A 26,403-nucleotide genomic window follows, 5' to 3' on the forward strand; every position below is an offset into this window, starting at 1 on the left:
CCTCATCAAGGCACATATAAGAAAGCAATCAATGAACAACTAAGGTGCCACAACTATGAGTTGATACTTCTCATCTCTCTTTTCCTGTCTGTCCTACTCTCTCTCTTCCTCCCTAAAAAAAAAAAATAGAACCATATTCACAGTTATCAATGTGTGTTAAGCTGGATCACCAGTGAAGAAGATTTGTCTCCTTTCTCCATCTGGTCGGCTCCTTTCCTTAGGTTACTCACATCATGCTGCTTTTAAAGTTTATTCAACAATACAAAAAGTATTAAGGAAATGGTTTCTGAAGTTAATCCTCTCATTCTCCTAAAGACAGTTCAAAACTGAATTATCCTTTGTTTCTATTTCAAAACCAAAGGGTGTAGGCCCTTCATTTTAATCTTTGTATGTCTCTTAAAAAAAAAATCATTCATCCTTGGCCGGTTAACTCAGTTGGTTAGAGCATCATCCAGAGACACAAAGGTTGTGGGTTTGGTTCCCGGTCAGGGCACATACAGGAAAAGATTGATGTTCCTGTCTCTCTCTCTAAGTCAACAAATAATTTATTAAATCATCCATTATAAATTTAAGCCAATTAATGCAGAAATGAGGAATCTAACGTAATGCTACTTTTGCAAAGGGAATTGTACAGAAGAGCTGTACCACAGATGGACGGGCTCAGTCTGCCCTGCTAGAGTCGTCACAGCTGTTTGTAGCAGTGATGGACAAAATGAGGCCATATCACTCACACACTTAGGTCTGTGTCTGGGTGCTTCTGGCTGAGCTTTAGAAGAAAAACAACATTACCTTTACAGGGGTTATTTTGTGATCAGAATTCTGCAAAGCTGAAGAAAAAGCCAGGGAACAGGTGTGAGACAGACACCGGAGGGCAGGAGCCCTTGGGAGGAAGTGCACCTGGCCCTCACTTCGGCCTCTCTGGCTGGTTGTGAACTCCCCTTAGTAATACTGGCTGTATACTGATGTAGCTGAGGGCTCCAGGCTTTTAAAGTCTCCCTGACAATTTCTAGATGTGATCCTATAGGGCTATCTCTATCGATCACAGTGTGCAAGAACAATGCTACCTGAAAGTTTTCATCTTTCCTGAGCCAAACACAGAAAAAGCAAACTCATAGCCTCTGCCTGCCTCCTAAAGCAGGCTTGGGGCTGTGAGCAGGGAGTGGGGTGCCTGACTTTCAGTCACGTCCCTGAGGCTGTCCTTCTCTCAGGGGAGTCGGCTATGCCCCCTCCTGTTCAAATGGGGCGGTCTTTTAAGTTTGGGGTGAGTGATTTGGTGCCTTTGCTTATTGGCAACCCAGGCACGAATCAGACTCAGAGATACCTTTATTGCAAAAGGAATGTGAGCACACATTGGCTGTGGATGGGGTTTATGTTAGACTAAATGTTGAAGGGTCACTTAGGGCCACCCAGCACAACACTGGGAACTCGCTACAGGATATGTTCATATGCTGAATCCTAATCCTCACTGAGATGGTGTTAGGAGGTGAGGAGGGCATGAGGGTGGAGCCCCAAGAATGGGACTCATGTCCTTATAAATCTGACCCCACAGAGCTCCCTCACCCCTCCCAGCACGCATGGATCATGTGAGGAGATGCTATCTGTAAACCAGGAAGGGGCCCTCATGAGACATGGATCTGCCAGCACCTGGATCTGGGACTTGCAGCCTCCAGAGTTATGAGACATAGTGTCGGTTGTCTACATGCTCCAGTCTGCAGTGCCATTACAGCAGCGCTAAGACTCTGGGTACCGAAGCAGTTATTGGCAGGGCCACCCACACACTCGATAGTATAACTTTACATCCTCCTGACAAAGCACTTTGTAAAAGAACTTTAAAAGATTAAACCACTTTAACTCAGCAGACTCAAGCACAATCGCTGAATCTTACAGAAGAAAGAATTGTACAGAACCAGGGCTTGACAGGTCTCAGTCAGGCACTGGACAGCTGGGCCACTGAAGCAGTGCAGGGCCTGTGGTGTAAAAGCACATGCATGGTCTCTGCCCCTGGTTCCTGGCACAAGGCTCCTAACTCCCTTGGAATTTCCTGGGTAATAAGAGCATCTTTTGTTCTAATAAAAGACACTTGGTGGGCCTGACTAGATGGTAGCGCAGTGGATAGAGTTGGCCTGGGATGCAGAGGACCCAGATTCAAAACTCCGAGGTTGCCAGCTTGAGCATGGGCTCACCAGCTTGAGCACGGGGTGGCCAGCTTGAGCATGGGATCATAGACATGACCCCATGGTCACTGGCTTGATCCCAAAGGTTGCTGTCTTGAAGCCCAAGGTCACTGGCTTGAGCAAGGGGTCACTCACTCTGCTGTAGCCCCCCTGGTCAAGGCATATATGAGAAAGCAATCAATGAACAACTAAGGAGCTGCAACAAAGAATTGATGCTTCCCATCTCTCTCCCTTCCTGTCTGTCTGTCCCTATCTTTACCTCTCTCTGCCTCTGTCTCTCTCACTTAAAAAAAACCAAAAAACAATTAACATGATCACAATAACTATGATGGGGTTTTTTGGTTCCTGCTTTGGTGGGAAGTCTATCCTAAGAGGGGCAGGAAAATATTACTCTTGCATTTCAAAAGTATTATCAGGTACATTATTGTAGATGCAAAAGACAACAGACAAGCTCGTTTAAGGTGAGCATTGACTTTTGTTAGAGAAAAATACCTCCCTAGACATGAATTGCTTATAGTTAGAAAGTTTTAATTTCAGACCATCCTGTGTGGTTGCTTTACATGTCTGAGTCTGCAGGGCCACCATGCAGGCTTTCCCGGAGCTTGACAGGTTCCACATGTGGACCCTTTTTTGTCCACACCGCCACTACTGCATGCAAGGAAAGCCCACTATGAGTAACAGTTTATTTTCTTATAAGACAAGGGATGCCACAAGGGGAACAGGCAGTGAAGCTGTTTCCTCCCTCTAAAAAACTGCATCAGCCAAAGCAGGACCTTAAAAATGCTTAATCAGAATAGTAAAATAAATGCAACATGCTTGAAATTCTGTTGCTATTGTTCAGAGTAGTGACTACTAGTAACTTACTTCAATCTCTGGCAATGCTTCAAACCACCTATCGGGGGAAGGGGAATGTAATGATATTCTAGAAATTCTTCCATCTGTCCCTGAGGTTTTCTCACAGTATTCAAGGCAGATTCAGTTATGATGACTAATTCAAGTAAAAAAAATAAATGACCCCATAATTTGATAGTGTTTCAGGAAGCAACTTTGGTATGAGAATTTATTATTTTTTAAAGACTTTATTTATTCATTTTAGAGAGAAGAGAGATGGGGGGGAGAATGAAGGGGGGAGGAGCAGGAAGCATTAACTCCCATATATGCCTTAACCAGGGTAAGTAAAAGCAAAGATTTTGATGATCTGTCTTTCTTCCAATAAAAAAAAAAAATGCCACTGAATGCACATGAAAAAAATTTTTGGCAAAGGTATTTGCCACACCTTTGAAAAGGCTATGGGAAATCCTGTTGAAGAAGAGGAAAGAGCCTCTGGGAGCCATGCACTAGACTCAGCAGTTCAGCGAGCCCCTCCCCATCCCTGTCATGGTTTAAAATTAGAGCCTGCTTGCCTGGGAGCCACCATGGAAGAGGGGGCTGCCCTTCTTCCCAGGAAATGCTGGGATTCAGGCTGAACAAATTCCTAGAGTAGAAATAAAGGGCCACAATTAAGCGGGTGACTTAATTTGGCCATGTTGCCATCCATTCTCACAGCCATGGCTCTGCCTCAAAGTGACTCAGCTGCCTGAGCTCCACCCCTGCCTCACTGGCCTTCGGGGGATAGTTTCACAATCCCGGCTCATTCTGCCTGGGCATCAGCTACTGCTACATCCTGTCTGGGAGATGGTCTGGACAAAGTCATTTGTAGGGCACACCACAAGACTAGAGCTTCCAAGGGGCCACTGCTGGCTGTTCCATGGCCAGGCCAGGGCCAGCACATGCAGGAGGGTAACCAGGATAGAGAGCTGTTCAAGCAAGAAAAGACCCGACTTCCTAACCAGTGACACTCAATGTGCTGTTTTAGGTTCAGCTGGAAAGAAGTTGTGGGGGAGGGAGGGTGGGATAGAGAAAACTATCAACTCTTGCTGTACTTAGTCATGTATTGATTGCTTCTTATACATACTTTGACTGGGGGTTAAAATGGGCAAACTTGAGCTCAAGCCGATGACCTCAGGGTTGAGCCAGCAACCCTGTGCTCAAGCCAGCAACCTCGGGATCGAGCCTCAACTTTGGGTTTCAAACTGACTTGACATTCTGGGTTAATGCTCTATCAGTTGCACCACTACTGGTCAGGCAATAATTTTTTTATTCTTCAATTACAGTTGACGTTTGTTATATTAATTTCAGGTGTATAACCCAGTGATGAGACATTATATAACTAATGAAAAGATCACCCTGATAAATCTAATACCCGCCTGACACAATACATAGTTATTACAATATTATTGACTATATTCCCTATATTCCCTACTCCATACATTTTTTTTTTTTTTTTTTACAGAGACAGAGAGTGAGTCAGAGAGAGGGATAGACAGGGACAGAGAGAGATGAGAAGCATCAATCATTAGTTTTTTGTTGCACGTTGCGACACCTTAGTTGTTCATTGATTGCTTTCTCATATGTGCCTTGACCGTGGGCCTTCAGCAGACCGAGTAACCCCTTGCTAAAGCCAGCGACCGTGGTTCTAAGCTGGTGATCTTTTGCTCAAACCAGATGAGCCCGCACTCAAGCTGGCGACCTCGGGGTCTCGAACCTGGGTCCTCTGCATCCCAGACTGATGCTCTATCCACTGCGCCACCGCCTGGTCAGGCATCCATACATTTTTGATAGGAATGTGTTTTCCAATCACTGAGGGCAGTAATCGATATTTAGATCAAACTTGGTTCTTATTGTCTTTACTAAATTTTGTTGGCTTGATTTGCCAGTTAATGAGATGAATATGTTTTTTCTTGACACCAAATATGTGGTGTCTTTTCCAACATCAAACCAACTCCTCAATTCTCTGACAATGTCCAACAATTCAATTCAGACACTAAGTTCCAGAGTTAGTGTGAGACCCCACAGGGTCAAGGACTCAGCCCACAATACTCCCACTTCAGAAGCCAATCCCAGTGGGGTGCACAGGCCACCAATACTTCTGTCCAACTTGGCTACAAAATCAGGTATTCCCATGACCCCCTCCTCTGATTCAGTAATTAGAGCAGCTCTCAGAACTCAGAAACATTTTACTTAACTAGGTCACCAGTTTATTACAAAAAAATGTAACTCAGGAACATCCAGATGGGAGAGATGCACAGAGCCAGGTACGGGGAAGGGTGAGGGACTTCGACGCTCTCTGAGCCCACCACTCCCTACAGCTTCACATGTCCACCAACCGGGAGAGGGACCACGAGCTCCAGCCCTCTAATCACATGGTTGGTTTTCCTGGCTTTCCAAAATCACTTCATTCACATAAACTCAGGGGTGGCTGACAGGGGATTGTTATGAATAAGACACCTTTATCACTCTCACCACAGAAAATTCTAAGGGTTTTAGGAGCTCTATGCCAGGAGGAAGAAAAAGAGCAAATATACATTTCATTATAAATCACAATATCACATAACAAAAATTCTTATTTTGATCCAATCCTTTTTATGGTACTGTACATATTTTTTAATTTTATTTTTCAATTACATTTACATTCAATGCGATTTTTATTAGTTCTAGGTATACAGCATAATAGTTACACAATTATATACTTTACAAAATGATCCCAATATTTCAAGTATTACACTTTTATTGACTCTTCCCTGTGCTGCACGCTGCATCCCCATGACTATTCTCTAACTACAGATTTGTACTTCTTACTCCCTTCACCTTTCCACTCAGCTGCCAGTGCCACTCCTGTGTCAACCACCAGGCTGCTCTCTGTGGGGGTCTGTTTCTGTTCTGTTTGTTCTTTTATTTTGTTTGGATTCCACATATAAGTAAAGTCACATGGTATTTGTCTGTCTTATTTCACTTAGCATAATACCTTCTAGGTCCATCCATGTTGTCACAAACGGTTATGATTTTAATGAGTTTTGCAGGGCTGATAGTTGTTTTTCTTTCAGTATATGCAAGATACTCCCTTTCCCTTTTATAAACCAGGTTTTAAATGATTTTCTATCTTTGGAACTACACATTTTCACTAACATATGAGTAGGTAGAGCTTTTTATTTATACTACTGGGCACCGACCTACTGGGATTCCTAAATCTAAGAATGGCTTCCATCCATTCTGGAAGTGCTCGGCCACCATTTCCGAGAAAATCGCCCATGCCCCGGTCCTTTCCTCTCCTCTGGAACGTCTGCCACCTTAGGTCAGTTACAGACTTTCTCTCTGCCCAGCTTATCACCTCATCCACATCTCCACCTCTTTCTGGGCTCATTCTAAGACCATCTCTTAATTATAGGGTCATTTTTCAGATCAAAGTTTCCTAATTCTCTGAAAAATATATCCATGGAGTTTTAAAAATTATTTTTTTCTATTTATTTTTTATTGATTTTAGAGAGAAAAGGAGATAGAAAGCCAGGAACATCACACTGCTCCTGTATGAGCCCTGACTGGGACTGAACTGACAAGGCACTACACTTCCAACTGTCCAGCCAGGCTAAGAAAAGGGCTTGTTTCTAGAAATTCTCTTTGATTCTTTCTCAGTCTCTTGCTTCTTGCTAATATTAAATTCCTTATTTTATTTCTTCAGATATATTAAATATACATTTTTCATACTATGTTACTGGTTACTTTGGTGTCTGAAAATGTGTGGACTTGACTGTTTTTCTGCTAACCCTTGTTTCTCTGGGGCTGAGTGCTCCTGGGTGCTCTGGTTTTTCAGCATGAAGGTTACTCGTTCCTTAGAGCCTCCTCCGTGTGCGGCTTGAGCCAGACGACGGTTTTGCTGGAAGGTTTACACCAGCATTTCAGGCTCTTAGAAACACTACTACCCAAGGCTACTTTTTTTTTTACTATGACCACCTATTTTTCAGAACTTTACACACACACACACACACACACACACACACACACACACACACACACAGTGATGCCTCAGTTTTCATCGATAATTCATCCAAAAACAATCAACAAAATCTGAAAGCGACTAAAACCGAGGCAATTATTTCCACATGAATCAATGTAAATCCAATTAATCCACTCTAGACACTCCAAAATACATACCAAAAACACATTTTATAGAGAATAAATGTAGTGTTTAATACTAAAAATAAGAAATTAATATAACAAATATAAAAGACTAATGTAAAGAATAAATGAACTTTTAACACTGCATTTACCTTTCTGAAGACTCTTCTTGGTGTATGGAAGATGGTGAGGAGGGGAGACTGAGGTGCAGATATTATTGTTTGGAAAGGGAATCCCCCTCCATTAGGACCTTAGGTATCAAGGCACTATCTGGTGTCACTCTCCTTCACTTACATGTAATTGTAGTATTAGCATTCGCAATCAATAAAAAAAAGCACAGAAACACTGGAAAACAATGGAATTGTTTGGCTAGACGTGTATAGGTGATGTTCACACAATGAGAAACAACATCACATTGAGCAGAACGTGGGGGTCACCCTTTGTTTTCACAAAATTATCAGCGAGGTCACATAGGCACACTGACCAAAATCTGAGGCAACCAATAAAAACCGAGACAAATTTTCACAGAAAAATCTATGAAAACCGAAACCGACAAGAACTGAAGTTAATGAAAACCAAGGTATTACTGTGTGTGTGTGTGTGTATATATATATATATACATATATATATGTATATATATATATATATTAAGCTTTTATTTATTCATTTCGGGGGAGAGAGAGGCACAAGGGGGGAGGAAGAGGAAGCATCAACTTGTAGTTGCTTCTCATCTGTGCTTTGACCAGGTGAGCCTGGTGCTTCAAACTGGCAACCTCAGTATTCCCGGTGGATACTTTATCCAATGCACCACCACAGGCCAGGCCAGAACTTTACACTTTTTATAAAACAAATTAAAGCAGATGTGAAAACTAGCACTCCAGGTGTCTGGACCAGTTCTCATGGATCAGAGTTTATGAAGTTGGAGGAAGATATGAAGACTGAACCCAACTTGCACTGGGCAGCCGCTCTGGAATTACTAGAGGCCGAGCCTTCTGTGAGCTCCTGTGAAAGTTGGCATGGTGTGTCTATGTGTGGCAGCATCCTTCTAAAAGCACCAAAGTGGAATGAGGAACACGTACTTGGATTTGAACCAAATATTTTAAAGTCCCTGTTACCTGGATAACCCCGAAGACAATTACAGGACTCCCCTGTGCTGAAAACACCCCATGGCCCGCCTCCTTTCCCATTTTCTCACGGCTCAGGCTCAGGCTGATGGCTCTGTTGCTGGGTGTTTTTAGTGCACAGTGCAGATACCAGTTGTGGAAGCACATGCACCCAACAGGGATGGTCTGGCCTGCAAGGCTGGCCTCTAAGCTCTTGTCACCTCAACGCAAGGACACTGGACTCCTGAGCCAATGTCTCAGAGTCAGTGTAAAGAACAGTCAGTGGGCTAAATTTTCAGCAAATGAAGACAGAAGTAAAGAGAGTGCCAAAGGCAGAGCGAGGAGAGGTGACTGCTCTGGCCATCAGCACGCGGCTTAAGTCCTGTATTTACATGTTGTGAGGACCATGCCATTCTTGTCCTGAAGCTGACACACCTTGTTTAATTTCCTTTACCCAGGAAACATGCATCAGAACACAGCTCAGCCTGATCACCTGCTCTCAGTGTTAGGGGGCAGCACTGCATGAGGGGGAGCCTTGCCCTGGGGAGCTGGCTGGCTGGGCCCTCCCCATCTCCCTCAATTTCAATGCCTTAGTTCTGCTGTGGGCCGCCTTCCCCTTGGGTGCCACCCCATCTCCTCCTGAGGCAACTGCAAAGCTGCAGGTTCTTGGCAGGGTGTTGCTGCTTGCCTAGCACCAGGCTGCCTCCTTCCCCAGGCCCTCCCAGGGTGGGTCTGGCTGTCTCCCTGCCCTGGGCCTCAGGCCAGAGCTTAGAGTCCTGGCTTCTGAGGCATCTATCCTTCTTGTCAGCCCAGCCAACCAAGGAACTCTGCTAAATTATTTTATCTGGTATGTTTGGCTGTTTGAGGGAGAGCTTCTCAATATATCTAGTCTTCCCAAAACTAAGTCCCAGCACCTTTCACCAAATGAAAGCAGTTTCCATATGAGCTGCCTGTGGGTCAAACTTTAATAGTCACTCTGGGACACTGGTGGGTCACCTGTAACAATAACACTGCAGTGGGAGGATGGACTTCAGTGGCTTAAAGGTGGAAACAAGTGGTCTTCTTACCCTGGAGGCATGGCCACCTCAGAAAACAGCAGTAGTAAACCAAGCAGAAGCTCCTCTCTGCATGCGGGCTCTGAGAGGAGGACGGGGCTGCCCAAGCCACCAAGGGGTTGATGCTGTGGAGCTGCAGTGCCTGCTGTGACATGTTACCAGGGCTGCCACAACCAAGTGCCCTGAGCACAAAGATGCACTTAGAGAAACTTCTGTGGTGCTTGTGAGCAGCACATGCCTCCATCTGCACCTGCCACACATGGTTCCTGGCCTGAGATATCCTCAAGCCCACATGGGACAATTCCCAGAGCCCCCTGCCCCCTGCCATCACGGGAGGCTCCACTGCCTTGGTGCCAGGCTGCCCTGGAACAGACTGAATGGTGTGGGCAGCAGGAGAAGGCCCATGAGTGCAGTTTCCAGCTCTTGTCCTTGGCTGATAGACTAATGGCCTCCAGACCAACAGTTTGGAACCTCATCCAGGGTCTGCTGGAAAATGGGGCTTGGCTCAGCACAGCCAGGCACAGGAACTTCTCCTGCCACCGCCCACCAGGAGAAGCTGGCGCCTCTCTGGGAAGCACAGTGGATGGAAAGGCCTGGCCCAGCAGCATGCCTGCCACTCCTACAGCCCCACGTACACTCAGGGCCCTTCCAAGGGGGCTGCTTTTCACAGTGTGCAGTGGGACAGAGGCGCTCTGTGGGAGCACAGAGACATTTGAACTACTTGGTGGCTGCAGGCCACCAGTCTGGCACAGATATGGTCAGGGCCACCCAACCATTCCCTGTGGTTCTGATGTGGAGAGGGCCCTTGATTTTCTCCAAATACAGCAGGGCCAACCCCACGTCCCCCTGGCCTGCCCTATACTTGCCGGCAGCCTGTCCAGACTCAGTGAGCACCGTGGTGCCATGGGTGATACCGCCAGCAGGGAGGGGGCCTGAGAGCTGCACAGGGAAGAGACGCTTGCGGATGATACCCATGTGGTGGGTGCGGGCTGTAAGCTCCTGGCCCACGTAGCAGCCTTTGGTGAAGCTGACCCCATTCATGAAGGCCAGGTTGGACTCCAGGGGCAGGGCCACACCCGGAGGCAAATCGCGGACCCCCTCAGGAACTCCTACGGGAATAGAAAGGGAGAAACTCCCTGAGAGCTGAGAGTTCCCCAGAGCAAGGGCTCAGCTGAGGGAGACAGGCATGGTCCCGCCCAACTCTGTAATATCCCCACCCCACCCTGTCCCCTGGTGAGCAGCCTGTCTGGCCTTCAATCCTATTTGACAAACCTTCTACCCAGTCTCCCCACTGGCTCCTCCCAGATTCCAGCTCCTTCCACTCCATCCCTGCTGTCCCTGGCTGGTCCCACCTGGCACCCCCATACCTTGCTGGTACCGGTGCCGATGATAATGCCAGACATCCCTGAGCTGGCCCCTGGGCACCAGGGCTGGACCCTCATCCTGGGTGAGGAGCCGCCAGCCCATGCGGGTAGTGCGAGGATCGCGGGCAAGGATGGCAGTGCCCTGGTGCTCTGGCAGCGGCACAGCCCCACCCGCAGCCTCAGGTGTGTCTGGCAGCACGGCCCAAACGCGCAACTCAGGGTGCGGTTCCACAGTGACCCTCCGCCGAATCTTGTGCAGCACCAGATATTTCTGCAGAGCACTCAGCACCGAACTGTCACACTCCAGGAGGAAGGTGGGCGCTTGGTCAGCATGCTCTGGGAGCCTGTAGGGAGAGACAGCAGCACATGGTGGCAGGGGGATAAGGGGGTTGCAGGGCATTGTAATGCAGAGCCAGGCCATGGCCCCCCAATTCTCTGGTTCCAATGTACAGTGTGGTGCACACAGGTGACCCCCCCAGCCACCACAGAACTCCTTTGTTCCCTTCCCACCCAGCCATGAGCACAGACACAAAGTGCCAAGGGCCAACATGTGGAGAGTGGGCCCAGGGACCACAGTGGTGTCCCATGCTCAATGTGAGGTGGGAAGGTGCCATCAGTCACCCTGAGAACAGGACCAGCCTCCTCCTGCCTCAGGAGCCACCGAGAAACCAGCATCCTAGGGCTAGAATAGGGGAAGGGGAGTGAGCAGAGGCGCTTCCAGATTTCAGGAAGGGCACTCTGAACCCTGAGGCCATACGCAGCCACACTAACCTACCCCTTTCCCAAAGCAAGCCCGAGAGCCATTCTAACCCACACTCCAGGCAGCCCATGTCCATGTGATTCAGCCCAGGGTTCTGATGTGCTGGCCAGGGAACCGGGAAGCTCCTCAGACAACAAAGCAAAGAGGAGAGGCTAGTGCAGCCTGAGAAAGGAGGAAGGGTTGGGGCAGGCAGGGATAGATGGATCTCTCCAGGCACAGCTGGGGTCCCAGCTGCAGATGTGGATTGAACAACATCCTACTGTGATGGCAGCTGAGATGGGGAAGTGAGTAGGTGAGTAGGAATTCCTGGAGCAGGGAGAAAAGAAAAAGGTGATCAGCTTCCCCCAGCCTCTCCCAGAGCCAATCAACTGGTATGCCAGATCTCAGTGGACCCTACACACACACCCTGTTGTGTCCACATCCTCGTCTCACATAACCAGTGGCCATGGGTCCACTAAGGACAAAGTAATGGGGTGCAGAGAGTGGGGAAGGACACCTGCTACAGCAAGTCAGGCGGACCCCTCACTGTAGGAAAATAGCCATAGAATGCTGCCCTGAAACAAGTCTTTGGTGCGGACTTAGGAACGCCGAATTCCGCGGGGGCAGAACGCTGCCCTGGCAAGCACTAATAAGATTGTTTAAAGGAAGCAGCTGATCCCTATGGCCTTTTCCCAACATACCTGAAAGGCTAATTTGACCCAGGCTCTGCTAATTTGTTTGACGAGCAAAAAATGAATAAATACGACGAGGCTGCAGAGATCTGGGCTCTCAGTCTTAGAAGCTGGGAGTTCCCTGTACCTATCTTTTCTCTATGTTGTGTCTTGTGTGTGTTTTTTCTTAAGTCCAGAAGCACCTTCCCTTCATGCACACCCATTGCTGAGCTGATCTCAGCACTTCACCTCTTAAATGTTCTCACACAACACAAAAATAAGATCAGCTGAGCAGCCAGAAGTAACAGCTAGAAGAGTTCAGAGGAGTTTATGCAAATAAGCACAGAGAAAGAAGTTCACAGTCATTCCTCCGGCCTTAAGCACAAATCAGAACCAACAGGGACACCAGACAGTCGGAACAGCTGAAATAAAAACAGTACCACCCCGCGCTGATAAATACGTGTGATGCTGACCACTCAGTATTGCTGGCAAGAATGTAAACACAGCAGCTCCAGGAAAGAGTTGACAGGTCCTTATACAACTAAACATCAGCTATCACCTGACCCTCTACTGCACTCCTGGGCACTTAACCCACAGAAATGGAAACTTGTGTTCACACAAGAACCCGTCTGTATACAAATATTAGTAGCAATTTTGTCCAGAACAGCCAAAAAGTGACACCAAACTGCCCTTCAGAGAGTGAAAGGTTAAACAGACTGTGGTTCATCCCCTCTACTACACTCATCAAGGGAAGAACCATTGATACCAGCTAGACAGAGCTGAAGGGCACTATGGGCAATGACTATTTATACAACATTCCTGAAACACCACAATCAGAGAGATGGAGGGAGAATGAGCAAGGGGCTGTTGGCCTGAGGGGATGGCAAGGGAGACTGCCTAAGGGGGGTAGAAAGGAGCCTGGTGGATATGGATTAGCTGTGTTTTCATTGAGGTCACATGGGTAGTACACAGGTGTGGTCAAATCACAGAGACCTGCACTTGTACACGCTCAAGCACCTGGAATCTGAGGAACCTGAGGTCTCCATGGTTGGCCAGTGTCCATCCCCTGGACACTGCAGGTAAGATGCTGCCACTTGAGGTACTCATTTCAGAGCATAGGACCTCCTGTACTTTTAATTTTTATTTTTGCAGCTTCAGTGACTCTATATCAAAATAAAAAGCTTTTTAAAAAGGAGCTGCCTCTGGGGAGGATGGGTCCATGTGGGTGAAAAGGGAGGCAGCATTTTCCATGCTAAGCCATTTAACATTCTTAGGGTTGTTGTTTTTTAACCATGTGGGTTCATATTTTTAAAATCTTGGGTAGAGGTAGAGACAGCATGACTGGAAACAAGGGAGGGGGGAACCATCTGAACCCAGGCAGCAACTCAGACAAAACAGCCCTCAGAGACTGACACACAGACATCAGGGCCCCCCACAAAAGCCAGAGTAGTTGGGAGCATTGTGAGGAAGGCCTCCATCAGGAGGTGGGAGACCCAGGAAACCAAACCCATGGTCAGAATAAGAAAACATCTTCAAAAACTATAGCCCTGTCAGAGAGGAGACGGGCCACAGACTGGGAGAAAAGATTTTAAAAGTCTTTTCTGACAAAGGACTGCCATCCAGAACACACGAAAACCAGTTACACCCAACAATAAGAAAATAAAAAAACCTGATTAAAAAAGTGGGCCAAAGACCTTAACAGACACCTCACCAGAGATGTACACAGATGGCAAATGAACCATAAAGATGCTCCCCGACATATGATCTCAGGGAGTTAAAATAGCAAGCTATCACTTGACATCTATTAGAATGGCCAACATCCAATATGGGTGAGGATATGGGGCAACAGGAGCTGGTGAGAATACAAACTGGTGCAGCCACCTTGGAAGACAGGTGGTTTTCTTACAAAATTCAACATACTCCTATGAGCAACTGTGCTCCTTGATATCAAAGGAGTTGAAAACTTATGTCCACGTAAAAACCTACACACAGATGTCTACTACAGCTTTGCTCATAATAACCAAAACTGGGGAGCAACCAAGATGTCCTTCAGTGGACGAATGGATGGATAAATAAACTGCTACAACCATGCGATGGACTATTATTCAGCACTGAAAAGAAGTCAGCTGTCAAGCCATGAAAAAGACGTAGAGGAAACCTAAGTGTGTATTATTAAGTGAAAGGAACCAACTGGTGATGGCTGCCTACTGTACAATCAGGTTATCTGACATTCTGGAAAAGGCAAACACTACCCCGCAGTAAAAGATCAAAAGCCTCCCCACCGGAAGGCCCCTGCCCTGGAGTGCCTCTTCCGCCCGCTACCCATCTCCCCACACTCCGCGCTCACCCATACAGGATGACGTCATACAGTGTGCGTCCCTGGACGTTGAGAAAGTGAGCGTAGGCCGCACGCGTCTGGGACGAAGCCGCACCGTTCGCAGGACCCGGAAGCGGCAGGTCATTGGTCAGCAGCCCCAGGAGGAAGGGGGCCGAGTCCGGCCCACGCACGCGCACCAGGGCACGCTCGTCCAGCGGGAAGTAGGCCCAGGTCACGCCGTCAGCACGGTTTCCGCCGGGACCACCCGAGCCGTGAGTCAGACGGTACCTTGAGACTGCGCGCAGCCGCCAGCGCCAGACAGGGCCGCCTTGCCCTAGAGCCGCGCCCCGAGACAGCACCGCGGCCGCCATCTTGGGTACAAGTGAGGCGGCGCGAAGGAGCTGCCCGGGTGGTGGGTGGGTACCGTAGCGGCCCCTGGCGGCGGGCGAAACATGCGCGGGACGTGGGTGGGTGGAGCCTCGGGCTGTCCGTTAGGCCACGCCCCGCCTCACCCGTTCCCTGGACTGGATGCTGTTCCAGGCTTTGGGCGCACCTGTGCTGGCCTACCTGTGGATTTTCAGGTGCACAGGTCAGGGGTATTAAGCGCATCCCCACTGTCGTGCAGCCATCCCCACTAGCCAGCACTTCCTCATTCTCCCAGATTGAAACATCATACCCATTCAAGTCTACTCCCCACCCTTTCCTCAGTCCCTGTTACCCCCGCCACCCAATCCACTTTGTCTTGGTGAACCTGACTCCCCTGGAGACTTATATATGAGAGGAATAATGTGGTATTATTCTTTTGTGATTGTGAGGTGCCACTGTGAATGATGTCCTCCAGGCTCATCCTCTATATGTCAGTTTTTCCTTCTTTTTAAAGCTGAATAACAACCCCTTATGTTTTGTTTATCTGTTATCTTGTTGATGAACACTTGGGTGGTTTCCACCCCTTGGCTACTGTGCTGCTAGAGACACGGGTGTGCAGATATCTCTTCAAGACCCTGCTCTTGGTATTGTGTAAGGAAACTGCACATTCCTGTGTATAGTTTAACACTTATGACACTTCTGATCACCAAATGTGTGGGGGTGGGGGTTCCACACACAAAGCACTTCTGCAACACAGCTAGGTGTCCCATAATTTAAGCCAATTGGGACTCTATCTGTAAGGCTGGTGCCCTACAGGTTCCCATTGGATTCAAGCAGACTGTGAAGGAACTGAGGAGCTGGAGGATGGAGGGCCATTCCATTCATTAGAGTCTTGCAACAGCAGAAGAGAAGCAGGCAGGGAAAACTGCTTCCCTCTCTCTCTCAGGACTCCCAAGCAAAAACAGGCTGGGGAGGGGGGGCTTTCTCCGGCAAACAACAGCAAACAGTGGCCCCTCCCAAGCAAGCAGGCATCCATAATCTACAATCTGCCATCCTGAGGGCAAGCACCCACAGCCTCACATAGACTATACACACGAGGTGCTGCCCTGTGCTCATGCGCCAATCAGGCAAAGTACAAGGTGAGCAAACACAGCACACTTGTTTGCCTCACACTGTCTGGAGATAGCATAGATTCCGCAGGTGAGTGACCTGTGCTTTTGATTGGTGGTCCCCACAAATCTGTCTTGGGTTCCATTAATTCGCTAGAGTGGCTCACAGAACTCAGAGGAACATTCACCCGCTTATCATAGAGAATGTAACTCAGGAACATCCAGATGGAAGAGATGCACAGGGCCAGGTGTAGGGAAGGGGCGAGGGACTTCCATGTTCTCTGAGCCCACCACTCTTCCTGCATTCCCACATGTCCAACAACTGGGAAGCTCTCCAACACCCATCCTTTAGGGTGTTCATGGAGGCTTCATTACAGGCACAGTTGATTAAATCACTGACCATTGGTGACTGATTCAGCCTCCAGCACCTCTCCCTTACCTCCAGGTCAACAGGTAGAACTGAAAGTTCCAAACTTCTAATCACTGGTTGGTTTCCCAGCTCCCATCCTTAGGGGTTTTACAAAAGTCATTTTGTTCATATAATAAAAGACACCTTTATGGCTCTTATCACAGGAAACTCCAAGGGTTTTAGGAGCTCTGTACCAGGAACAGTATAAGACCAAATATATATTTCTTATTGTAAATCACAGTATCACAGGTATATACCCCAAATGGAATTGCTGGGTCATATGGTAATCCTATGTTTAATTTTTCCAGAAATCTCCATGCTGCCTGACCTGTGGTGGCGCAGTGGATCAAGTGTCGACCTAGAACACTGAGATTGCCAGTTTGAAACCTGAAACCCTGGGCTTGCCTGGTCAAGGTACATATTGGAGTTGATGCTTTCTGCTCCTCTGTTGGTCAAATAAGTTTGTAAAATATTTTTATGTTTGCTTGCTTATAGTTTGCATTGGGGGCTGGGCAGCGCCAGATATATGTGGTCTGTGAAATTGCAAATTACCTTCCTGCTAACGTTTGCTGGAGGAGAGGTTTTCACACCAGAAAGTTTTAAAAGGAGAGAAGGAGAAGAGGCAGAAAGAAGCCATGTTTGTAGAGTGAGAGCAGAGAGAATGCAGAGTGCTGAGAGAGAAGCCATGTTGGCAGGGAAAGAGAAGGCGTGCAGATGGGGAACCAGAGGTGAAGGGCTTTGCGAGCTCTGCTAAGAATGGTGGGGCTTTTGATTCTAGGAGAAACCAGAGAAGATTTTCCTGGTTGTAGAACCAGATAATGTGTTAGGGCTTTGTGAACTCTGAATGAGAGGGAAGTGTTTTCCCTGTGTGTTTGCTTGTTATAAAGTACTGTACCCCAGATTCTGAAAGGCCCCATACCTCACTCCATCGGGTTTACGTAGAAACACCAAGTCCAGATGAATTTTGGAGAACTTTATTAAAGGAGATTTATTAAATAAACCAGCCGCATATAGCTTACACGGAGCAGCAAACCCAAATCGTGTGCCCCAAAAAGATTTGTAAACATCTTTGATTGTGTTACCTTAAAAGTCTTAATGTTTCTGTATATCCCCTAAACCAGGGATGGGGAACCTATGGCTTGAGAGCCAGATGTGGCTTTTTTGATGGCTGCCTCTGGCTTGCAGACAAATCTTTAATAAAAATAATAATAACGTTAAAAATATAAAAACATTCTCATGTATTACAATCCATTCATTTCCTACCACTCATGTTCATGGTTGTGGGTGGCTGGAGCCAATCACAGCCGTCTTCTGGGACAACACCAATTTTTTTTTTTTTTTTTTTTTTTGCATTTTTCTGAAGCTGGAAACAGGGAGAGACAGTCAGACAGACTCCCACATGCACCTGACCGGGATCCACCCGGCACGCCCACCATGGGGCGACGCTCTACTCACCAGGGGGTGATGCTCTGCCCATCTTGGGCGTCGCCATGTTGCGACCAGAGCCACTCTAGTGCCTGAGGCAGAGGCCACAGAGCCATCCCCAGCGCCCGGGCCATCTTTGCTCCAATGGAGCCTTGGCTGCGGGAGGGGAAGAGAGAGACAGGGAGGAAGGCGCGGCGGAAGGGTGGAGAAGCAAATGGGCGCTTCTCCTGTGTGCCCTGGCCGGGAATCGAACCCGGGTCCTCTGCATGCTAGGCCGACGCTCTACTACTGAGCCAACCGGCCAGGGCCTCAAATTTTTATTGGATAATGCATAATGTACACGGGTCGTTGTGAGGTCAGGGGGTAAACTTTTCTCCTTTTAATTAAGTAGTCAACTAGCTAATTGCAGAAACCCTTTTGACGAAGAAGATGGCTAAAAGAAAAAAAGATGAGTATTGTACTTTCCAGCAGGAATGGACAGAGGAATTCGCCTTTGTGGAGAGAGCAGGTTCTGCAGTGTGTCTAATATGCAATGATAAAATTGCATTAATGAAACGGTCAAATATAAAGTGGCACTTTGACACGCCATAATACATTTGCATCAAAATATCCAGTGGGGGACAGCAGGAAGAAAGCATGTCAAGAGCTACTGTGCAGAGTGCAAGCTAGTCAGCAGCAACTCCGTGTTTAGACCCAACAAGGTGACTGGAATTCGGCTAGCTTTGCTGGTGCTTTTAACAATTGTGAGAAACGGAAAGCCATTCACAGATGGGGAGTATGCCAAAACATTCATGCTTGATGTTGCCAGTGAACTTTTTGACAACTTTTCGGATAAAGACAAGATAATCAAATGAATAAAAGACATGCCTCTGTCGGCAAAAACTATTCACAATCGTACCATCATGATGGCAAATCAAATTGAGGCAACACAAGTAAAGGTGAAGGACATAAATGCAGCACCATTCTTTTCTCTCACTTTGGCTGAGTCAACAGACGTAAGCCATTTTTCCCAGTTAAGCATGATTGCAAGGTATGCTGTCGGTGACACGCTACGTGAGGAAAGTCTTGCTGTTTTGCTTATGAAAGAGACAACAAGAGGGGAGGATTTATTCAAGTCTTCCACTGAGTTCACTAAAGAAAAAAATCTACCGATGGATAAATTTATTTCGGTGTGTACTGATGGTGCTCCGTGCATGGTGGGGAAAAACAGAGGATTCTTAGCATTTCTTCGTGAACATGAAAAGAGACCCATCCTAAGTTTTCAATGCATCCTACATCAGGAGGCGCTTTGTGCTCACATGTGTGGCGAGCAGCTTGGTGAGGTGATATCACTGGTCATTTGGTTGGTCAATTTATTGTTGCCCAAGCTTTAAATGATCACCAGTTTAAAACACTGCTGGATGAAGTTGGGAATAATTATCCTGGTCTGCTTCTGCACAGCAATGTGCGTTGGTTGTCAAGAGGGATGGTGCTCAGCCATTTCGCAGCTTGTCTGAGCGAAATCTGGACTTTTCTTGAAATGAAAAACATCAAGCATCCTGAGTTAGCTAACACTGAGTGGCTCCTGAAGTTCTACTATCTCGTGGACATGACTGAACATCTGAACCAGCTCAATGTAAAAATGCAAGGCGTTGGAAATACAGTCTTATCTCTTCAACAAGCAGTGTTTGCATTTGAAAACAAGATGGAACTCTTCATCGCTGACATTGAAACAGGTCATTTACTACACTTTGAAAAATTGGGAGAGTTTAAAGATGCATGCACAGTAAGTGACCCTGCTCAACATCTTGATCTCCAGCAGCTAGCAGGCTTCACATCTAATCTCCTGCAGTCATTCAAAGCACGCTTTGGAGAATTCCGTGAGTGCACTCGTCTTTTTAAGTTTATTACCCATCCACACGAGTGTGCAGTGGACAGCGCCGACCTGAGTTACATCCCCGGTGTCTCCGTCAGAGATTTTGAGCTACAATTGCTGACTTGAAGGCCTCAGACATGTGAGTGAATAAGTTCAAGTCACTGAATGGAGATTTGGAAAGACTTGCATGACAGCAAGCAGAGTTGGCGAGCAAACATAAGTGGGGAGAAATGAAAAAACTTCAACCCGCAGACCAGCTGATTGTCAAAACTTGGAATGTGCTTCCTGTCACATACCACACACTGCAGCGTGTGAGTATTGCTGTGCTGACAATGTTTGGCTCTGCGTATGCATGTGAGCAGTCTTTCTCACATCTAAAGAATGTTAAGACCAACCTACGATCACATTTAACGGGTGGAAGTCTCAACGCCTGCATGAAGCTTAACCTCACCACGTATCAACCAGACTACAAAGCCATCAGCAAAACCATGCAGCACCAGAAGTCTCATTAATGATAAGAAGTACTTTATTCATCATTGGTTAGCAACAGCATAACAACGTTATTAAAAAGAATTCAGAGATTTATTGTACTTTAAAAGTGTTGGTCTTACATAAAATGCACACATTTACTTGTATTTAGTGTTAAACATATTGTATGGCTCTCATGGAATTACATTTTAAAATATGTGGTGTTCATGGCTCTCTCAGCCAAAAAGGTTCCTGACCCCTGCCCTAAACAAATATTGTCAACTTTGCCATGATGTCATGCTCTCCCTCGCCCATGTGTGATCATGGGTATATAAACTGGCCCCTGAGATATATTGGAAACTGCATGATTTGGGTCTGCTGCCCTGTGTCAGCTATATGCGGCCGGCATATTTAATAAATCTCCTCCTTTAATAAAACTCTTCAAAATTCATCTGGACTGGGTGTTTCTACGTAAACCCAGTGGAGAGAGGTATGGTGCCTTTCAGAATCTGGAGTACGGTACTTTATAACAAAACTAACTTCAAGGCCAGAGATAGGGAGTTTTAAACTTAAGCAAGTTCTGATGTTATTTAGAGTTTAAGATGAAAGCAAAGCTAAATGAAGTTACTTATGCTAATAGGCTTTAAAGTTACCTATTGCTAAAAACCTTTCTTTTCTATATTTCACTATGGGATTGGGCTCCGCCCTTATCACTTCATTTAAGGTGATACCTTGTAAAGCCAGTGGCCATGGCCGTCATCATGCAGGTTCTCATTGAATTTGGGCATTCGGTAAAGGAGCCAGAAGATGGTGGGCTGTATGGCCAGTATTTGCGGCCATCATCACAGCTGCCTGGCCAATGCAGGTTCGCATTCAATTCGGACAGACAGTAGGGAGTCAACAGGGTCAAGAACTTGTGGTCCATTTTTCTTTATTCTAGACTCACACTTGGCCAGTGAGTAAAAACAAACACACTGGGCTCCAAAAGCCACTTATTCAGTGCTCATAAAGCTACTGACTCATCCAAGTTTTCCTAGAATCAAAAGCTTCTACCTCACCAATTTTATTCACCTCTGTTCCCCATCTCCTTTTCCACGAACTGGCTTCTCCTTTCCCCATTCCACCATTTTGGCTGCCTCCTCCCCTCTACGTGGCCTCTCTCTCTCCTGCTATAGCTTGGGCTCCTCCTCTCTATAAGAACATGGCCACTCTCTTCCAAAATGGCCTCCTAGCTCCTTTTAAAACCTTTTGGCGTGAAAGCCCTCCCTGAACAACATAAGCATAACCACGTCCCTTCTTCAGCAAGAAGGGCATTAATATTATCACCTGGGTGACGGGCAACGCCATCTTTAACAAAAAGAGTGAACAAGGCCCTGGCCGGTTGGCTCAGCAGTAGAGCGTCGGCCTGGCGTGCGGGGGACCCGGGTTCGATTCCCAGCCAGGGCACATAGGAGAAGTGCCCATTTGCTTCTCCACCCCCCCCTCCTTCCTCTCTGTCTCTCTCTTCCCCTCCCGCAGCGGAGGCTCCATTGGAGCAAGGATGGCCTGGGCGCTGGGGATGGCTCCTTGGCCTCTGCCCCAGGCGCTAGAGTGGCTCTGGTTGTGACAGAGCGATGCCCCAGAGAGGCTGAGCATCGCCCCCTGGTGGGCAAAGCATCGCCCCTGGTGGGCGTGCCGGGTGGATCCCGGTCGGGCGCATGCGGGAGTCTGTCTGACTGTCTCTCCCCGTTTCCAGCTTCAGAAAAATACAAAAATACAAAAATACAAAAAAAAAAAGAGTGAACAAAACCAGCTAATACAGATTTTACAACTCATTTGCCCGACATGGGCCATTTTGTTTATTAAAGTCTCCTAACGGTGGATGAGCATACAGGCAGGGAAGACTGCTTTCCTTTCTCCCATCTCAGGACCCCACCAGTCTCAGCAGTCCCCAGCCAAATAGGCCTGGCAGAAATCAAGGCTCCCAAGCCCAGCTAGGTCTCTGCTTCCACAACCTGGACTCATTCTCTGGACTCTCTCTGCACTCTCCAGCAAAACAGGATAAAACCCCTTCTCCAGCAAACAACCGCCCCTCCCAACAGGGAGGCAATCTGCAATTTGCAATCTGTCAACCTGAGGGCAAGCACCCACAGCCTTCCATAGACTATACACACATGGCGCTGCCTCAATGCAAGTGAGCAAACCTAAAAACATTTTTTGTTTACCCAACATACCTCATTTAAGGTATTGTTGGTCAAATAAGTTTGTAAGTATGATATATATGTTTGCTCGCTTGTGACTTATATTGGGTGTGGGGGACAGGCTATAAGCAGGCCAGGTCGTTGTAGCCTGAGGTTTGGTTTTGGGACTAAGCTTTTCCCCACACCCTTGACTGATTGTATGATCTGGGTGGTGCACTCTCATGAGGAATCCAATTATGCCTTGGATAAGTGACTTTGTATCAGAGACTTCCTTGTTTGTATATTGGATTAAGGGATTTTGGTTTTCCACACTATAAAGTGGGACAGACCAGGAGCTTGGACACACAGTTCCTGCTATCACAATTGCAGGGGCTTCCCTGATCCCTTGCCCTTCATGGGAAGAGCTGGTTTTCTGCTTTTCCCTTGTCTTCTTTTGTGGTTTGCCTGTCTTGGTGAGACACCAATAAATAGGATGGCCCCCCATCCTCTGACTCCGCCATTTCTTTATCGTCTGCCCGAATCCAATGGGAACCTGCATGTGAATGGCCACGATGGCGGCTCCTGGCCTTACAGGTATCATTTCCTAAAGGCTCATCTAAATACAGTCACTCGGGTTTAGGGATTCTGCAAGTGGATATTGGGAGACATAATTCAGTCCTTAACGCCAAGCACAGTTTTTGAGCACTCCCCCCATTAGCTATAATATAATCCCTAGTTGTTTGCACCCTGTATGGCCAGTAGCTGCTATTGTGGCCATGCAGTTGCAGGTTCATGTTGGAATCAGGCCGACAGTAAATGAACTGTGGACCCAGAAAACGGTGGGCCATCCCATTTATTAAAGTCTGCTAATGACAGACAAGCAAACAGGGAGGGAAGATGGCTTCCCTCTCTCTCTCCAGACTCACCCCAACTCACAGGCCCCCACCAACCTCAGCACTTCCCACCCAAACAGGCCAGGCTGAAATCTCAGGGCTCCCAAGCCCCTCAGTGCGCTTGCTGGTGCGCGCGCTCTCTCTCTCTTTCTCTCTCTCTCTCTCTCAATTTCTCTGGACTCTCCAGCAAAGCAGGCTGGGGGGGGGTACCATTCTCCAGCAAACAGGGGCCCCTCCTAAGCAGGCAGGCAATCTGCAGTTTGCAATCTGCAGTTTGCAATCTGCCGCCCTGAGGGCAAGCACCCATTACCTTCCGCAGACCACACACACAGGGCCCTACCCCATGCCAGTGCAAAATACAGGGGAGCAAACCTAAACACACTTGTTTACCAAACACTCCCCTTTCAGAGAAATTCAGAGAGCCCATGTGTTGTCCCTTAACCCAACCTTTTTTGGGCCACAGACCGGTTTAATGTCAAAATATTTTCACGGACCGTCCTTTAGGGTGGGACGGATAAATGTATCATGTAACCGAGACAAGCGTCAAGAGTGAGTCTTACTCGGATGTAACAGAGGGAATCGGGTCATTTTTAAAAAATAAAACATCATTCAGACTTAAATGTAAATAAAACGGAAATAATGTAAGTTATTTATTCTTTCTCTGCAGACCGGTACCAAATGGCCCATGGACCGGTACCGGTCCACAGCCTGCGGCTCAGGGGTTGGGGACCACTGCCTTAACCTACTGTCTCTGACATCCACTCCTGATCTCCTCAGGAAACCGCAAGATGTCAGATTGAAACCAGTCACAAACGCCCATAACCCCTCCTATGCTGTACCCGTCCGTATCCTCTCTCTCCCATCTGATTTTGTTATAAAGTATCGCACCCCAGATTCTGAAAGGCATTGTGCCTCATTTCATCGAGTTCACGTAGAGACACCCAGTCCAGATGAATTTTGAAGAGTCTTACTAGAGGAGGAGATTTATTAATATGCCGGCCACATGTGGCTAACATGGGGCATCTGCAGGCCCAAATTGTGCAGCGCCAAAAATAGTTCAGGAGTGGTTTATATACCCTTGCTCACACACAGGTGGGTACAAGCTGATAATATTTGTTTAGGGGATACACAGAAACATTAAGACTTTTAAGGTAACACAATCAAAGATACTTACAAATCTTTCAGGGTTCCTGTTCCCTCACTAGCCTAGAAGTATTTTACTCTCAGGATTCTAGGAAGGGGGGAACTACAATCAATGCAAGGTGGTGTGTAAATTCTGTCTCCCATTGAAAGAGAAGTTTCTCGGTTAACCTTTATTTTAGATTTAAAATTGAATGACCTATTGTTCTTGCAAGCCAGAAACGTCTACATTCTTCTCCCTCCCCTCCCTAAAGGAGGGGCGGGACAGGAAAACCTGATAGGAAAGCCTGACCTTTCCTCCCAGAATATCAATATCAATTTTCAGCTTTTGGTACCTTATAGCAATTTGTCTGGGCTCTGTCACTCCCTGTCACTTCCACCCAAGTCCACTGGTTAAAGACCTTCGAAGTAGAGGTATGCTGGCCTGTAGTGTAAGATCAGGGTGTCCTTGGGGAAGTTTCCACCTCCCTCAACCTCACCACCTCATCCAGCTCCATGATTTCATAGTGTCCACAAGCGAAAGGCTCCAATTAATGCTTGCAGTTCAGGCATTTCCCCCAAAGTTCAGACCCCATTGCCTGTTTAGCACTCTGCTGGCATGTTTGGTATTTGAACTGTGTGTGTACAACCTGACTCCCACATCTCCCTGCAGCCCCGCTGCTCCAGCACTCAGTAGCTCGCCTTCCACTGGGCTCAGTGTCACCCGCACACCCCTCATGACATGTCACCTGGCCTCTTCCCCCACAGAACTCACAGCCCTACACTCCCCTCCAGGCTTATCAAAGTCAGCTCTGCCTCTCTCTGGCCTCCCACCCCTGTTCCCCTCAATAGACCACCTCCCTTCCAAGCACACGACATGCCCCACCTTAAGACTGGGCCCAGATGCCACCTCTGGACCATCTGTGGATGCATTTCTCCAACTTTGTTTGAAAAAAATTTTTTTTAACATTTTATTATTTTAATCTTTATTCACTTTAGAGAAGGGAGAAAGAGAGAGAGAGAGAGATGTGGGGAGGAGCAGGAAGCATCAATTCCAGTATGTGCCCTGACCAGACAAGACTGGGGGTTCAAACCGGCGACCTCAGCATATCAGGTCGATGCTTTATCCTCTGTGCCACCATAAGTCAGGCTCTATTTGAAAATTTTAACCTACAGAAATTGTGAAGAATAATAACCTGCACTTACCTTCACCTAGATTCACTAATTGTCCACATTTTTCCCTGTCTGTCTGCTCTCTGCTTGCTGGTCCTCTGCTTGTGCAGCTCCCACTTGTGGGGTTGGACCCTCCTTGGAGTCATGCTGCCCAAATCCCAAGAGTCCTCATTTCTCAGGAGAACCATCTGCATGGTGAGGGGCATGAGCAGCCTGTCTTGAGCCCCCTGGTTCTGCTAAGCTGGCTTCCCGGCTGTGACCAGCCAGGACTTGTATGTGGCTCCCTTGGATGCTGGCCCTTTGTAGAGGAGGTTTTCCTCTGATAGCTGGGCATTCCAAAGGTGACCCAACACCTCCCTGCCAAGCCCTGAAGACAACACAGGATGGGGAACATGTTCCTCCAGCCTCAGGTCAACCCACAGAAACCTGCTTCCCAGTGGCCCTGCCACAGGAAAGGCCAGCAGGCCACCTGGGGCCACCTGGAACCTTCCTGACCTCCCAGTGTAGCCTGCTTCACCACCCAGTCTGTTCAAATGCAAACTAATTCAAATGCTGTATGTCAAATGAGCCTTCCATCTCCTCCCCACATGGCAACACTGATGTGCCCAGAGACACACATGGCAGTGGATGGAACAGACAGCACCTCCAACTATCCTGGAGTCTGCCAGCTGATGCCACCTTGGGTCTTCTCCTCCAGGAAGTTTTCCTGGATCTCTGCAGCAGCCTGGCCAGCTTGCATTAGGGACCCTGGCACATGAACACCACCTAACTGCTGCCCTTTCTCAGTCCCCGCTGCTGCTTCTCAAGTCATAGCTCTGGGCCACGGAGGGCTGGAGCACAGATGGATACAAATATGTGCTTTCCACCCTCTGAGGCCACAGGACTGGAGTCATCAAGAGGGGTGGGGAACTGAGAGCTGGAAAATGGCAGGTGTGGGGTCCAACCCCACTTCCCAGATGCTGCTGAACCAGGGTTGGTTTCCTGTTATTCTCTCCTCGTGGCCTACTACCTT

General features: G+C 47.5%; 1 protein-coding gene and 1 long non-coding RNA gene across 4 annotated transcripts; one reads left to right on the forward strand and one right to left on the reverse strand.

The window, feature by feature from the left end:
• Positions 1-5,212: 5,212 nt before the first annotated feature.
• On the reverse strand, positions 5,213-14,786 carry IBA57 (iron-sulfur cluster assembly factor IBA57). Of its 2 annotated transcripts, XM_066266481.1 has the most exons (4): positions 14,446-14,786; positions 10,692-11,032; positions 10,191-10,433; positions 5,213-8,211 (listed from the first exon to the last, which is right to left on the reverse strand). In XM_066266481.1, exons 1-4 carry the CDS (start codon positions 14,784-14,786, stop codon positions 8,192-8,194), a joined length of 945 nt encoding a protein of 314 aa, XP_066122578.1. In that variant the 3' UTR covers positions 5,213-8,191. The 2 variants fall into 2 exon arrangements, with proteins under 2 accessions (XP_066122578.1, XP_066122575.1); XM_066266478.1 differs by having other exon boundaries at positions 5,213-10,433.
• Positions 14,654-25,991, forward strand: LOC136329884 (uncharacterized). Of its 2 annotated transcripts, none has more exons than XR_010730252.1 (3): positions 14,654-14,791; positions 16,608-16,713; positions 25,502-25,991. It is a non-coding gene; the product is annotated as an uncharacterized lncRNA (long non-coding RNA). The 2 variants fall into 2 exon arrangements; XR_010730253.1 differs by lacking the exon at positions 25,502-25,991 and adding an exon at positions 23,767-25,378.
• The last annotated feature ends 412 nt before the right edge of the window (positions 25,992-26,403 follow it).

The sequence above is a fragment of the Saccopteryx bilineata genome, chromosome 1 (genome assembly GCF_036850765.1).
Source record: "Saccopteryx bilineata isolate mSacBil1 chromosome 1, mSacBil1_pri_phased_curated, whole genome shotgun sequence".
NCBI lineage: Eukaryota > Metazoa > Chordata > Mammalia > Chiroptera > Emballonuridae > Saccopteryx > Saccopteryx bilineata.